The sequence below is a fragment of the Medicago sativa genome, chromosome 3 (assembly GCF_051527215.1).
Source record: "Medicago sativa cultivar Bolivia chromosome 3, Bolivia_mono, whole genome shotgun sequence".
NCBI classification, from domain to species: domain Eukaryota; kingdom Viridiplantae; phylum Streptophyta; class Magnoliopsida; order Fabales; family Fabaceae; genus Medicago; species Medicago sativa.
This window is the reverse complement of record NC_140751.1, coordinates 87,662,833-87,678,375: the sequence shown is the minus strand read 5'-3', so window position 1 is coordinate 87,678,375 and position 15,543 is coordinate 87,662,833. Positions and strand designations below refer to the sequence as shown.

The window sequence follows — 15,543 nt, the reverse complement described above, 5'->3', positions numbered from 1 at the left end:
ATAAGAATCCATCTTTTTAGCTCAACGTCAATGCCGATATTGTTAGACCGAAAACATTACTGGATTTCAAATTCAGGAACTTGAAGTTGTGCTTTCCACTTCAGGAACAAGGGTCAACGAGTGGCTTGGAAGTTAGAAGAGACGAACAATAATTTGGGACAGAGAGAGCTTGAACGTGGAGAGAAAGAGACAACATTTGATGGCAGCCATTCATGTACTTATTGTGTTTCTGTTATGCACTTCCCTTTGTACCTTGGTGAAGTGTGATGCTTATGCTCAAGAGATTCTGAGTTCAGCCCAGAAGGAAAAAGATTGGTTGGTTTCAGTGAGAAGAGAGATTCATCAACACCCAGAATTGGCTTTCCAAGAACACAACACAAGTGCCCTTATCCGCAGTGAACTTGACAAACTTGGTATACCTTATACATATCCAGTTGCTAAAACTGGTATTGTTGCTCAAATTGGTTCTGGTTCTTCTCCCATCATCGCTATTCGTGCTGATATCGATGCACTCCCTTTGCAGGTTACCCCACTTTAGCTCCTTAAGTGTGTGTTTGGTTGTGATAAATGATTTTGAATGCATTGATTTTGTAAAATTAATTTCTGCTATGAGTGAGTTATGTTTGTATGTATTTCTGGAAAATTGAGTTGAACAATAAATTTAAGGCTAAAAAACAATTGTAGAGGCAAAAGCTCTGAATGCCCGTTACCTTAGAATCAATTCTTAGTTGTTGAACCAAACATACACTATTCTTATGGTCCTTGAGGAGAATATTGTTTTTCAAATAAGGTATTATTTTTTATCTGATCTTGGTGATGCTTGGTTAGGAACTTGTTGAGTGGGAATACAAGAGCAAAATTGATGGCAGAATGCATGCTTGTGGACATGATGCTCATGCTACTATGCTATTAGGGGCAGCAAAGTTGCTCAATCAGCGCAAAGATAAGCTTAAGGTTCTTTTCTAATTCTCAGTTTCTGCTCTATTTTCATTTTTCATTTTTCATTTTCATTTATTAGATTGACCACTGACCTACAACGTGATTAAGATTGAGGCCTCATCCGCCGCATTTGAACGCGATTTCCTGCAATCTTAAGGATCACGACACGATCGCAACCGTTACTGTGACCGATATTTAAAACCCTGAGCATCCCTAATGAACTAACTCAATGTGGCACCTTATTGTTCATGCTAAGTGTTTGACAAAATGAATTGTGAAATAGTTTGGACAAATTGACAACTGATTCCTCAAATCCTTGTAAATATTTGCATCTCAGCCTTGCTAATAACTACTTAACCTTCCACAATCACACTGAATCTGATATAAGCTAATGGATTTTCTTGGCTTTGAACTCTACTTCACAACTTTTGGCTACAATGACGTGCTAATTACCGGATCATAAGTTCATTGAAAGTTAGTAATTACTTGAACTGCATCTATAATAAAAAGTTTAGATAAAGTAGAATTGCATAAAATCCAAAATGTATAAACCTAATGTTTAGCTCTTTGTTCCTTTAGGATAAAATAAATCAACAAAATATTATAGATATTAGCTATTGAATTGTCTTTTGCTTAGTGGTGTGGAAGCACAACTTCAGAAAAATGTAAGTAGATCTTTTCTTCTGTTGGTGTGTTGGATGTTCTGATTCTGATACTCATAATAACTACTCAAAAGTTAAATCTGTTGTTTGAAGACTGTCATCCTACTCTTTGGTATTAATTAAAGGGAACTGTGAGACTTCTTTTCCAACCTGCTGAGGAGGGAGCTAGAGGTGCCTCACAAATGATAAAAGAAGGAGTTCTTCAAGATGTTGAAGCAATTTTTGCTGTTCATATTGATGCTACGACATCTACTGGAGCTATAGCATCGATTCCAGGGCCTTTTACAGCTGCTGGATGCATCTTTGAGGCAAAAATTGAAGGCGTAGGTGGTCATGCTGCATTCCCCCACCAGACTGTAGATCCACTACTGGCTACATCATTGGCAATATTGGCACTGCAACAGCTTGTCTCAAGGGAAATCGATCCTCTTCATAGTCAAGTATGTGCTACTCTCAAAATCTTTACTTTCACAGCAAGAACTATCCATGGCTTTTAGTTGCAACAATTTTGAATGAGAAACGTCCCCAAACTTGTGGATTTGTCATAATGCATAAACTTTTATTCAAATGCTTGGCTTCTCTCTTTGGAACTGGTTGTTTTATATAGCTAGCAGTCTAGGTGAATTTCTCTTCTTTTTTAAAGAATAAACTTATTTACTCCATGATTCCTAGAATAATGCTTATTGTCACGAGACGAGGCTGATAAGAAATGCAAAAATAGTATGTCACACAGTGGCAGCACATAACATTTTATAAATAATAGCTGCAATTTCCCTTGTATGCTAGAATTTGATTGGTTAAGTACCATACTTTAATGCATTCTTCTATTTTGTAGTGAAACCCTTGGTAAGAAACAGCAACGTAGTTATGTCTAGACTTATGCTATTTCATTTATATAAGCTTAGGGTTTTTGCTTTAACTATGCCAAAAAGAGTTAGTATAACTTCAATTATGAAGTCAAGATGACAACTGACCATCATATATTGGCCACAGGTACTGTCTGTTACTTATGTCAAAGGAGGGGATGCATTAAACGTGATCCCATCATATGTAAAATTTGGAGGTACACTAAGGAGCCAGACAACGGAAAGCATGTACCATTTCAGACAGCGATTAAAAGAGGTATGGCGCTGACCAGTTTAGATATCATCATTTATATAAATGAAATTCTTTTACTAGTATTTTAAAAGCTTTGTAGTTTATCTTCCACTTGCAACATATCTATGGTTCAATAAATGCATAGCAGGAGTGCATTTCTTTGTTGTCAATAGAAAATGCATAAAGGAATTTGATAATGAATCTAAAATCACCTAAGTGATAGTGTTGAGCTGTAGGTTGTTATAACTCTCTGCTTGTTACAATACTCATTTTTGGCAATCTGTTTAGTTTAATTTTCTCCAAAATATGTTCTCTTTTCCTCCCTTAATTTGAAATTAAGGTGAAACTGTTGGCTTTTGTCTTAGGTCATGTTCCAATATTTTCTCTCTGCCATTATTTTTTCAGCTGTGAAGATTCAATTGAGTAGACTGCATGTCTAACTGTACTTGAATTGTTGATTCCAAAAGTGCATATCCCATTTATCTTTTCTAGGTTTTATACTATTGTTCTAGAACTATTTGGGTTTAGCTTATAGCTTAACTACTGGCATAAGCTCTTGTGAGACTTTCAGAAAGCTTATGGAAATAGCTTATTATGACATGTCCATAAGCTGTTTTTCAGCTAATTTCATAACCTCTCCATGATAGCTTATGAAAACATCTTACAACTTATATAAAAACAACTTGACTTGTCCAACTGTACTTGAATTGTTGATTCAAAAAGTGCATATCCCATTAATCTTTTCTAGGTTTTGTGCTATTGTTCTAGGCCTGTTTGGGTTTAGCTTAGAGCTTAAGCATAAGCACTTGTGAGAATATTTCAGAAAGCTTGTGGAAATAGCTTATTATGACATGTCCATAAGCTGTTTTTCAGCTAATGTCATAACCTCTCCAGGATAGCTTATGAAAACATCTTACAACTTATATAAAAACTTAACCCACTTGGGTTGGCCTAGTGGTATTGGCTTGAGATCTGGAAGTGTGCTCCTCCTCGAGGTCTCAGGTTCGATTCTCACCGGTGTCAATTTGGGTGGGCTAATTTAGCTTCTTCAAAAAAAAAACTTATATAAAAACTTGACTTTATTTTATCTTTTATTATAGAAATAGCTGATATACAAACCCTTATCTGGTAAGTGTTTATCTTATAAGCGCTTAATTAAGTTGTTTATCCATACAAAACCTATAAATCTTGTTTAGCTTATATTGATAGATAATATTTGCAGGTTATTGAAGGACAGGCAAGTGTCCACAGATGTAATGCATATGTTGATTTCAAAGAAGAGGCCTTCACGCCATATCCTGCTGTTGTCAATGACAAAAATTTACATCTACATGTCGAGAGAGTTGGCCGACTTCTGCTTGGTCCAGACAATGTTCATGAAGCCAAGAAGGCGATGGTAGGCGAAGATTTTGCATTTTATCAAGAAGTAATTCCTGGAATATTGTTTTCCATTGGAATCAGAAATGAGAAAGTAGGATCAATTCATTCCCCACACTCCCCATTTTTCTTTCTTGATGAGGAAGCTCTTTCAATTGGAGCAGCTCTGCACACTGCTGTTGCTGAATTGTATCTAAATGAGCACAGCATTTAGTAAAACTCCTTTTGTTATTACTGATGTATCATGTATGCACTTAAGATTCTGTATATTCAAAGAAAATGTAAAATTGAAATGAGTTAGTTATATTAATCTCAATATATATTTAGTATATCGTTTTTTTTACACAATTTTTTCTAATGACAAACGTTAGTAGTTGGTTTTTTGATTAATATTTACTCTTTCGTTCGGGTTTGAACCAGGACTGCCAACTCCTTTATCCCTTAGGTCAAATCAGCTAAGCTACCCAACCCCCTTTTTTTTACACAATTTAATTATATTGTTAATGATAGTAGACCAAAAACCATGACATGGATGAGTGGATTACTTATTCTGCAAGAGTAGTTGAAATGATACTAATGGTTAAAAGGGTAGTTCAATAATATTGCAGATTTTGCTTTACTGATCAAGAAACACTGATGTACATTTTATATGGTGCACACTACAAAAAGGAAAAGGAAAATTCAAGAATATTGCATGGTTTACATATGTCGACAGAATTGAAAGTGTCCTTCAGCCAGATCCTTTACTTTATGAATAATTATTTTGCTTAATTAGCTTCCTAACTGAAAATAACAGAGTGGATGGGCACATGGAATCTGGTGGCTGTTTCCCAAGTTTAGTATGTGTCACCAATACCATAAAGCAACGACCACATGACACTGATGAGCAAATAGCTATAAGCCAAGAGTTTTTCAATAATCAATTAATCATATAATTCATCATGTAATTGAACAGGCATATTTTGTACTAGGAAATGATAATATATGGTTGAGTATAATTGCATTCCTAATGCAACCGTCCAAATTTTCTTGACCAACCAAGCTAACAAAAGAAGGGACCACACTTACATTAGGATCTCTTAACAGTTAACTTTTCCATGTGAAAAGCAACCCCATTTTACCTACATGATCAAATTCTACAGCCCCACATTTTACATGGGGATTGTTAGTACAGAATGATGAGTCATCTCTACGTGTTACCACATATGCCTAGTAACTAGGGACTCTTCTTTTAGCACTGTTCCAAAAAATAAATATAAATGCATGCATGCATTAATTAAGTCGATATGGTTTTCAAAACTGTTGAGAACAATGCAGTAGCAGTTAAGAAAGGATCAAATTAAAGGGCCTAGTTTAGCTTTGAAGTTGAAGAAATTTACCTAACCAATCCATCCCGTTAGAAATTTCTTCTGGTTTACCATAATACTATATCAAATACTTCCATCATGATATAAAAAATAGGGAAATGCTAACCATGGTTAAGGAAGTAATTATAGTAGGTATTGTATTAAACACTGTGTAGTTAATTTTTCAAAAATCATAAAAGTGTCATTTTTAATTTAAAACTTTCTTTGTTTGGTTTCCTTAACCAATGTCCTGGGGGGCATCGATTAGTATGTCCCTAAAAAATACGGTGGGCTCATTATCCTTGGGTATTAGTGGTCATGATGAGTTTTTTGGTAAGAAGTTATACCACACCACAAAGAGATTATTTTTGTTTTGAGAACACCACAAAGAGATTATTTAATTTTTTCCATACGAATCATTCAGGAATTGAACCCCCGAACACATGTTTAAAGGACTCAAGTCCCTTATCACATGGACCAATATATTGTTGGTAGAGATTATTCGATTTTCTTTTTAAAAAAAAAAAAAAAGATTATTCAATTTTATGGAGGTATATTCTTCAACATGTCGTTTTTTTTGTTATTAATTACGAGAATCAGAAAAATGAAGAAGAGTAGACGGTTTAGATTAAGCTTAATCATAGAAACTATTAGATAGATATAAAGGTCACAAACAGAAACAGTTATAACAGTCCATGTGGGAAATGGGAATCATCAACTTTATTGCGTTAATCTTCACACGAAAAATGCAAGTGATTCCTTATCCTTACGTTTCATTCATCCCAATCAAATGTATGTCATGCAAATCCGAAATGCGTTGCATATTTTAAGCACTAATTCGTGTGGGAAGAGAATATGTTTATATGTTGAACTCATTTTAAGAAATCACGATATATATGTGATCACATGCTGGCTCATTAGATTTGTTAACTGCTCCTTAAATTAAACACTTTGTACCAAAAGAAATTAAACTTATGACTAAGACAAAGGAAAGGAAAATTGTGGTAGTCCCTCACTCTCAATCCAAAAAGCTTTTTTGTATCCATTGTAGTCGGAGTGACTATAACGGCGAGATCTTAACCATTGAAAAAATTAGAAGGTCTAGATCTCGAGATTTTATTTTAACGTCAAATTATTTAATCTCTTTTCTACTGTTTAAATTTACTTGCTTGAATGAAATCCAGGTCCTGTCCGTAGACATGATCACATATTTGAATCGGAACTAATGTCATTAATCTGATAATATTTTAAGAATGTGATATACAATGCACAGAGAATCTTAATGCTAGACAATTATAGGGTAGTAGACATTCCTTGGCAGAAAAGAAATCTAGCTAGATGGTGCTTTTCCAATAGTTTAACAGTTAAAATAATTCTGTAAATACATACACAAGTTTAGAAATAAAATGGACAATAAAATTGATAATTCAGACTCAAATAGGTGTCCACATCAAAGATCCCATACCTTGTATATTTTTGTTGGACAAAGATCAAAGATCCCATACCTAGGTACTATAATGTAATCCACAAAACTACATATTTGTCCAGGTTGTCCTAATAAACCAATACACTTTACACACATGCCATGCATGTATGACACAATGACACCTCACCACCTTGTCATGAAAAATCTACCCCGTCGGTGGATAATGACACTATCATCATTTTCAAAGCTTTCTTTTTCTCCTTCTTTGTCTATAAATCTAAAAACCACACTACAAGAATTTTGGTTATTACTGGTGGAAATAATCCCCCAGTAATGCAAAAAATCCCTCAGTAACACGCATTACTGGCGGATTCGAGTCCCTCAGTAATATGAGCGTCAGAAATGTTACTGGCGGAATTTTCCCTCAGTAATGGAGTGGGAGTTCTGACAAAGCATTACTGAGGGATTATTCCGCCAGTAATTACTGACGGAACAATTCCGTCAGTGATTACTGACGGAATAATCCCTCAGTAATGCTTTGTCAAAACCACCTTTCCATTACTGAGGGAAAATTCCGCCAGTAATGTTTATACTGATTTGAATTACTGACGGAAATTTCCGCCAGTAATTTACTTCCCCCTTTTTTTTATTCCTTTCCACTTTTTAATTTTAATTAAAGAAATAAAATTTATTAAACGCAAATAAATTAATGAAATACAATTTTAATTTAATACGACACAAATTAATTAAACGACATATATCATCATAATATTCGTACAATCCATAAATCATTTTCATACAAAACCATAAATATATCAATAATATTTGTAGTCTAAAAACTAAATTAATAAACTAAGTATCATAATATTTGTACAAAACCATAAATACAATTTTAAGGTCCTCAGCTGCTAACAACAAACAGCAGTAGGCACTCAACAAAATGTCAGGAAAAATAAAAAAAACAGCAACAGCAGCCGATCCAAAAACATCTAAACAGTCCCTAAACAATCAACTAACACTGTTATAAATTAGCCAAAGCCAGAAAATTCAGTAGCAACTGCAGAGGACCTTCAGACCGCGACAGCCTAAACAACACCGATCAAAATCCACCAACAGAAATACCTTCATGGCATGAACAACAATGTTATCCTTCATGGCATATCAAAGCCAAATTAAAGTTGCAAGGATGCTTTGATCATCACAAGGGAAAAACAATTGGAATTTATTTTTCAAATTATATGATCCAAAAGTAAAATGTTCTGACAAGTGACAACAATGAAAATGGATTGAAAAGCTTACCGGGTATTCACTAGCAAGGTCAGGTTTGTAAAAATCATAAAACTTAGAATGTTACCCTCAAAAGAAGTATGTGGACATACTATTTTATAAGCCAGTGATGACTAACCTGATTCCCGAGAGAAGGAATTACTTGATGAATAATCCATTGAGAATCAATTACACCAATTCTTTCATGTGCTGGCTGCTAAAAATAGGAAAAAATGGATTCATTCAGATAAAAGATTAAACCAATTTTCATGTTCTAAGAATATTTCATTTGATTGATGAGAATGTAACCCTGTTAAGTATGGATCATCAAAACAATAATCCTGCTTGTTGAATTCATTCATATTAAATACCTAGGTAGTGACTAAATGCACTAATCTATATTCACTATATACGCTCTTTTAAGACATTAATTTAAGCTCTGTTAAAAACCAAAAATAAGCAGAAAACCAATTATGCAGTAGAAACATAATTCATGCTTGAATTCTTATCATATGTCTAACCTTTCTCTTCCGTAGCTAGCTCCCATGTATCTTTTATCTACAACAAACTCAGCTTAATAAACAGCCCAGGTTGCACCCATGCCCACCACATATGTAACTAATTGTAAAAACAAGCCTCTGAAATGCAATCAATCTCCCATAATATAAGCCAAGCCATAACAAGTTACTTCTTTAATGAGGATAAGGCAGAATATACAATAAATTATATTTCTCTAGTTTCAATTAGAAATATACAATAACAAGTTACGTTGAATCAAACGTGCACTAGGCAGTTTAAATTGAAATTGCAGAAGAGTAATCACGAAAAAGCAACCCTGTTTAATCTTATTTCATAAAAAACACGATAAGTACGGACCTTAATTGAATGAAAAATGCCAAAAGCATCAGTAAGAAGAACATCAACATTAGAAGCCTGATCCTGCATACAAAGAAGGTAAGGAACGAGGAGTGAGGACTGTAACAGAACATAATACCACATAACAACCCAAAAGCCACACCAATATACAACTTGTCTTTACAATCAAAGAGAAAATTAGGATACACATAAGCTGAAAGACATAAGGAGATTATGAAAATTAGGGTACACTCTGCATAAGCTGAAAAACATATTATAAGGACTGCTCCATTAAAATAAACTGTCTAGAGGAGTTTATGTAAATAATATGAGTAGCTTATAAACATATCATAAGCCATTTACATGAGCTCTCACGAACACTTGCACAAGTGCTTATGTCATACGATAAGTCCAAATAAGCTCTTTCAATCAACTCATAAAAAAAAGTAATGTGCCAAATATATAAAAATTACATAAGAATGTTTTGTAGATTCAATGAGTAAGGGATACCATAACCATACGGACAGGTGAATAGGTAATAACCTTCGTTAATACAACAATATTCCCAAAGGATTCTAATAAAAACTGGTATGAGTGCTCGACGTATCCCTCTGAGCGCAAAGAGTAAAGTAGAAACTAGATAATTACCTTGATAAGAACCAAACTTCCAACTGAGTAGTATATGTCAAGCAGATTACTTGCATCATTGACGGTGGCTTTAAGTCTTGAGGCAATATCCTTCACAAAAACAAATAAATAACACTGACATCAGTTTTCAGCAAACTAAGCAACGACACAAAACAATTATATAAATGCACATCTTAAATTAACTCAACTCCGACAAGCATGAAGCCTAAAATCCGTCATGCCATGACTATAGGCAAACCATCATCAACTTAACAAGGTGGGCTTCTAATACTTTAAAACATCAATTAGATCAAAACAAACTTATGAACACCGTTCTTTAAAGTGAAGGTAATACTTCAATTAAAATAGAAGGCCAAACATCGAACTCTCATTATCAACCCATAAGCCCCAAAATATCTTTTGACCTTTTTCTATTGTCAAACAAACATGCCTAAAGAAGACATATATTCCCAATCCAAAATTTACATGTCTGTAGCTAAATCTATATCTCAAGAACATCTCTTCACAACAACTCACATCTTCAAATTCAAAAGAATATAGTTTCAATCTTATATCAACCTAACCTATGATTTTTAAACATATAATAGGATAAAATAAGGCTCAAACAACAACTAAGTCTATTATATATGCACTAAGACCTTACTCGGAAGCTTAAGCCATCAATTTAACAAAAACAACATGCTTAATTAGTGTATTTAATCAAAAATCCGAAAATAAATATAAAATTTCTAAAATATAATTTAGAAAAGAGGAAGAAGATAGAACTCACCAAGAAGAAGAAAAAATTGATTAAAATGTTAGTGGGACATGTTTCCGATGCGGTGGAGATGAGCTCCGGCGTGGTGGTCTTCGGTGAATATGCTCAGATCAAGAAATAAGTTTAGGGGTTTTGTTGCTAACATCATGAGGAAGAAGATGGTGAGTTTGGTTTTCCCAAAGGCAGCTCACGGTGGCCGGAAAACAGAGAAGTGTGAGGTCTCAAAAATTAAACTTCTCCAATCAAAAAAATAAATTGAGGGCTATTGTAGAGGAAGAGGAGATGATCACAAAAATGGCGTTTTCTTGCCTATAGGAGGTCGAATGATGGGAGAACAGTGGCTGGAGAAAGCTAGGTGGTGGTGCCCATGGAGAAGAAAGAAAAAAAATACAGAAATGAGAGAAGAGGAAGTAAGTACGTGAGAGAGGGAGGGGAAATGAGAGAGGGAGCAAGTGACCATTACTGGCGGATTTGGTTTCAATACTCGCGGATTGTTGCTTTAATTACTGGCGGACTGTATGCGTTATTGACGGATTCGTAAATAACAACATTACTGGCGGATCTTTTGAATTACTGACGGATTATAAAATTCCATTATACCATTACTGACGGATTATCTCCCTCAGTAAAGCAAAGACATATGTGTTTACATTATTGGCGGATTATATCCCTCAGTAATAATTCGTAGGTTCTTTATTGAAAATACTGACGGATTTATCCGTCAGTAATGTAACTCACTAAATTATTGTGGGATTTTTCCGTCAGTAACTTTATTGAGGGTTTTTTGGATGTTACTGAAGGTTTATTCCGCCAGTAATTACTGAGGGCCTAAATCCCCCAGTAATGCAATTTTGTATTGGTTAGTAGATTGGGGAATTCTTGTAGTGCCATGCTCCAATTGTTTCCCTCCTTTCTACCATCAACCTTGAAGTTTGAAAAAATTCCAATAGATATATTAAACTAAAAGGTTATTTGTAACACTACATGTGCATATATTGGAATTTGGAATAACAACTTAGCTTTATATTCTAATCACCCACCGTCCACCACACACATCTATAAAACTCCTACCCTTTCCTTATGACATAACTGCCTTCTATACAGTACTTGTTAACTCTCTTCATATTAGGCCAATTTTAATTCATAATACTAATTTGATTTCTTATTCTCTATTCATATATATAGAAAATGGGTGAAGAAGTAAAACAGGTGAGCCTTAATTTTTTTGGCATTCTACTTTGTTTTTATGATAGATTTAGTACAGACTAGTTTTTATGATTCTTCTTTTTTGAATTGGATAGGAACCACCTAAGGAAGAATCCAAGCCAGAGGAAACTCCGGTAGAGGAGAAGAAAGAAGGACAACCAGAGGAAAAGCCTAAACCACCAGCTCCATGTGTGTTGTTTGTAGACTTGCATTGTGTGGGATGTGCCAAGAAAATTGAGAAATATATTATCAAAATTAGAGGTTCTAATTTGTATAACTTATCTACTTGCTTTTGATTAATTAATCTACTTGTCATGCATGATCATTATCACTTATTTTCATTTGTATTTATCTTGTAACAGGAGTTGAGGGAGTGGTGATTGATATGGCTAAAAATGAAGTGGTCATAAAGGGAATAGTGGAGCCTCAAGGAATCTGCAATATTATAACAAAGAAAACAAAGAGAATGGCCAAGGTTATATCTCCATTTCCTGAAGCAGAAGGAGAACCTATACCAGAAGTTGTTAATTCTCAGGTATCACTAGAATTACTTTTCTAGTTCAAAAATACGAGCTAAATTAAATCTAATCAAGATATTTAACGAATAATTAATATATAATCGGTTTCTGTTCCAGGTTAGTGAACCAATTACCGTGGAACTTAACGTGAACATGCACTGTGAGGCTTGTGCTGAGCAGCTCAAGGGGAAGATACTCAAAATGAAAGGTATAGCTTAATTATCTCCACATTCAGCTCAATTGTATGGACTTATAATTAATTTTCACCAAATGTGATAAAATTGGAAGAAAAATAATGATTTCTTAATGATCAAGTTATGTTGTTCCATTATAATTTTGTGATTCTGATCTCGAAATTGCAGTAGTGATGCCGTTGTAGAGACCTCAAATTTATTTATATTGAGACCACAATTGCATTGCAGTCGCGGACAACAATTTAATAACAAATACAACTAAAAAGGCTACATAATTTAAAAACTATTCAAACAATTTCACCTAACCATTTTCCAATACTGTTTTCATAAACACGCTAATTATCAAAGCATGCTTTATACATAAATGCTAGTCATGCATATGATGTGAAAATGTGAATGTGTTAATGTAGGAGTCCAAACAGTAGAGACTGAGCATAGCACAGGAAAGGTTATTGTGACGGGGACCATGGACGGCAACAAGTTAGTGGATTTCGTTTATAGACGAACCAAAAAGCAAGCCAAAATAGTTCCACAACCAGAACCAGAACCTGAACCAGAAAGTAAAGAAGGAGAGAAACCAGCAGAAGAAGAGGCTAAACCAGAAGAAAAGAAACAAGAGGGTGGTGAAGATAATAAGAATGAGAGTAAGGAAGAGAAGGATGGAGAAGAGATTAATAGGGTTCATGATGAGGAAGACATGATGAAGAGGATGATGTACTATAACTATTATAATCAGCCACTCTATGTTGTTGAACGAACACCACCACCTCAACTCTTTAGTGATGAAAATCCCAATGCATGTTGCATTTCGTAAAACTCATCACATTCACATGATATCAAACGAGTTATTTGATGATATATCGTTCAGCCTTTTTATGTATGTACGATATATTACTACATATTAAAAATATTCTATTGTACACATAAAAATGTGTATCCTCAGCGGTTTTTTTCTTTCTATTTAGTTTGGACTTGGTTAATGGATGAATTTGATGTACGAATTTACAACATAATTTTTACGGGAGTAGACTATACATAGTCTACAGATTGATGATTATTGTTCCGGACTGGACCATGTTCAATCCTTAGCGCGCGGACTCTACTATAGAGCCGCACATTAAGTTGCATTGCCAAAACACTCTAGGGTATCAGCCAATCAATGTCTGACCAGGCACTTATCCGTAAATCACGCTGAAAATCTCTCAATGGTCTCAACGGAATTTACAGTTGCCTAATTATCCTAAAACTTCAATATAAAAAGACACTTGCACTAGGAGAAAGGTACAATTCTATCGTGTTAAACTTTTCACCCATCTCACTCAAAAACTGACTTGAGCATTTATGTGTCTGTCAATGCAATACCCATGCCGAAGAGCTCATCCACTCTCCACCGCATTTCATCAACTCCGGCCATCGATCTTGTTCCGCATCATATAAGTTATTATGTATATGACATGAGTTACATATTATAAAGAGCAGAAAAACAAATAAGTGAAGAGAGATTAAAAAAAAGGCTAGTTGATTATCATAGAGTAGTACATTCCTTGCACAGAATCAGAGGGTGGGTCTAGTTAGAAACATATCTCCATGATATCAGGGGTAGTTAGAAACATGTCTCCATGATATCAGGACTAGCATTAAATCCAGCATTATGTCTTGCACTACTAGCATTATTTTAGTATTATGCTTTTCACTTTAATATTGTATATATGTGTGTAAGTTGTGGTCAGTACCGCATATAGAAAAAATATATACAAATTATTCTTTCTTGGCATCAGAGCACTATTGCCAAAAGGCTCTTGATCCAAATAAAAATCATGGCATCTGCTGCAAGTGCAAATAACAAAAATGATCTTCCATCAACTATTTCTGTCAAGCTGGACAGAGATAATTATCTCTTATGGCAATCTTTAGTCTTGCCTATCGTTAGAGGCTGCAGGCTTGATGGATACATGCTAGGGACAAAGGAGTGTCCTGAGCAATTCATCACTAATACCGATTCAACCAAGAAGCTGAACCCTGCATTTGAAGATTGGCAAACTTATGACCAACAACTCCTTGGTTGGTTAAAGAACTCCATGACTGCAGACATTGCAACACAATTCTTGCATTGTGCGAACTCAAAGCAACTTTGGGAGGAGGCCCAAAGTCTAGCTGGAGCACATACAAGGTCCAGAATCACCTACCTGAAGTCCGAATTTCATAGCACCAGGAAAGGTGAAATGAAAATGCTAGATTATTTGACCAAAATGAAGAATCTTGCTGATAAACTCAAACTAGCAGGGAATCCTATCCCCAACTCAGATCTAATCATTCAAACTCTGAATGGATTGGATTCTGAATACAACCCTATGGTTGTTAAATTCTCTGATCAAATCAATGTCAGTTGGATTGATTTACAATCTCAATTGTTGAGTTTTGAGAGTAGAATTGAACAACTCAATAGCTTCAATAATCTAAACCTTAACGCCTCAGCAAATATAGCCAACAAAACTGACTACAAAGGAAATTGGAGAAGCAACAAGTTTGGCTCAAATGGAAACTGGAGAGGCTCCAACTCAAGGGGCTGGAGAGGAGGCAGAGGTAGAGGCAGGTCCTCTAAAGTAACCTGCCAGGTATGCTCAAAGACTGGTCATACAGCAGTGCAGTGTTTTTATAGGTTTGACAAAACCTACTCAAGGCCAAACCACTCAGCAGATGATGACAAACTAGCAGCACACAATGCATTCCTAGCATCACAAGGAGCTGATCAAGATTATGATTGGTACTTTGATAGCGGTGCAAGCAACCATGTGACACACCAAACTGACAAATTTCAAGATCTATCAGAACATTGTGGTAAGAATTCTCTAATTGTTGGAAATGGTGAGAAGTTGGAAATTGTAGCCACAGGCTCATCTAAACTTAAATCCCTTAACATGCATGATATCTTATATGTGCCTAATATCACCAAAAACCTACTAAGTGTATCTAAACTAGCTGCTGACAATAACATACTTGTTGAGTTTGATAAACACTGTTGCTTTGTGAAGGACAAGTTAACAGGGAAGGCAATACTAAAAGGGGTACTTAAAGATGGATTGTACCAGCTCTCAGGAATCATAAGGAACCCAAGTGCATATGTATCTGTCAAGGAGAGCTGGCATAGGCGACTTGGTCACCCAAACAATAAAATATTACATAAAGTCTTAAGAAATTATAATGTCAAAGTACCACCTAGTGATCATTTCAGTTTTTGTGAGGCATGCCAA

At 35.0% G+C, this 15,543-nt stretch overlaps 2 protein-coding genes and 1 long non-coding RNA gene across 6 annotated transcripts; 2 read left to right on the top strand and 1 right to left on the bottom strand.

Annotated features, from left to right (window-relative positions):
- Nucleotides 1-4,405, top strand: ILL3 (IAA-leucine-resistant (ILR1)-like 3). Its single transcript, XM_085755264.1, has 5 exons — nucleotides 1-523; nucleotides 829-954; nucleotides 1,727-2,041; nucleotides 2,595-2,723; nucleotides 3,922-4,405. Exons 1-5 carry the CDS (start codon nucleotides 200-202, stop codon nucleotides 4,288-4,290), a joined length of 1,263 nt encoding a protein of 420 aa, XP_085611390.1. The 5' UTR covers nucleotides 1-199; the 3' UTR covers nucleotides 4,291-4,405.
- Nucleotides 4,406-7,590: 3,185 nt separating this feature from the next.
- On the bottom strand, nucleotides 7,591-10,854 carry LOC146941484 (uncharacterized). Of its 4 annotated transcripts, none has more exons than XR_015032399.1 (6): nucleotides 10,387-10,854; nucleotides 9,618-9,707; nucleotides 8,991-9,053; nucleotides 8,636-8,752; nucleotides 8,148-8,331; nucleotides 7,591-7,970 (listed from the first exon to the last, which is right to left on the bottom strand). It is a non-coding gene; the product is annotated as an uncharacterized LOC146941484 (long non-coding RNA). The 4 variants fall into 4 exon arrangements; XR_015032398.1 differs by having other exon boundaries at nucleotides 8,254-8,331; XR_015032397.1 differs by having other exon boundaries at nucleotides 7,591-8,331.
- Nucleotides 10,855-11,278: 424 nt separating this feature from the next.
- Nucleotides 11,279-13,234, top strand: LOC146941483 (heavy metal-associated isoprenylated plant protein 9-like). Its single transcript, XM_085755276.1, has 5 exons — nucleotides 11,279-11,583; nucleotides 11,676-11,841; nucleotides 11,943-12,115; nucleotides 12,216-12,306; nucleotides 12,703-13,234. Exons 1-5 carry the CDS (start codon nucleotides 11,563-11,565, stop codon nucleotides 13,104-13,106), a joined length of 855 nt encoding a protein of 284 aa, XP_085611402.1. The 5' UTR covers nucleotides 11,279-11,562; the 3' UTR covers nucleotides 13,107-13,234.
- Nucleotides 13,235-15,543: the final 2,309 nt, after the last annotated feature.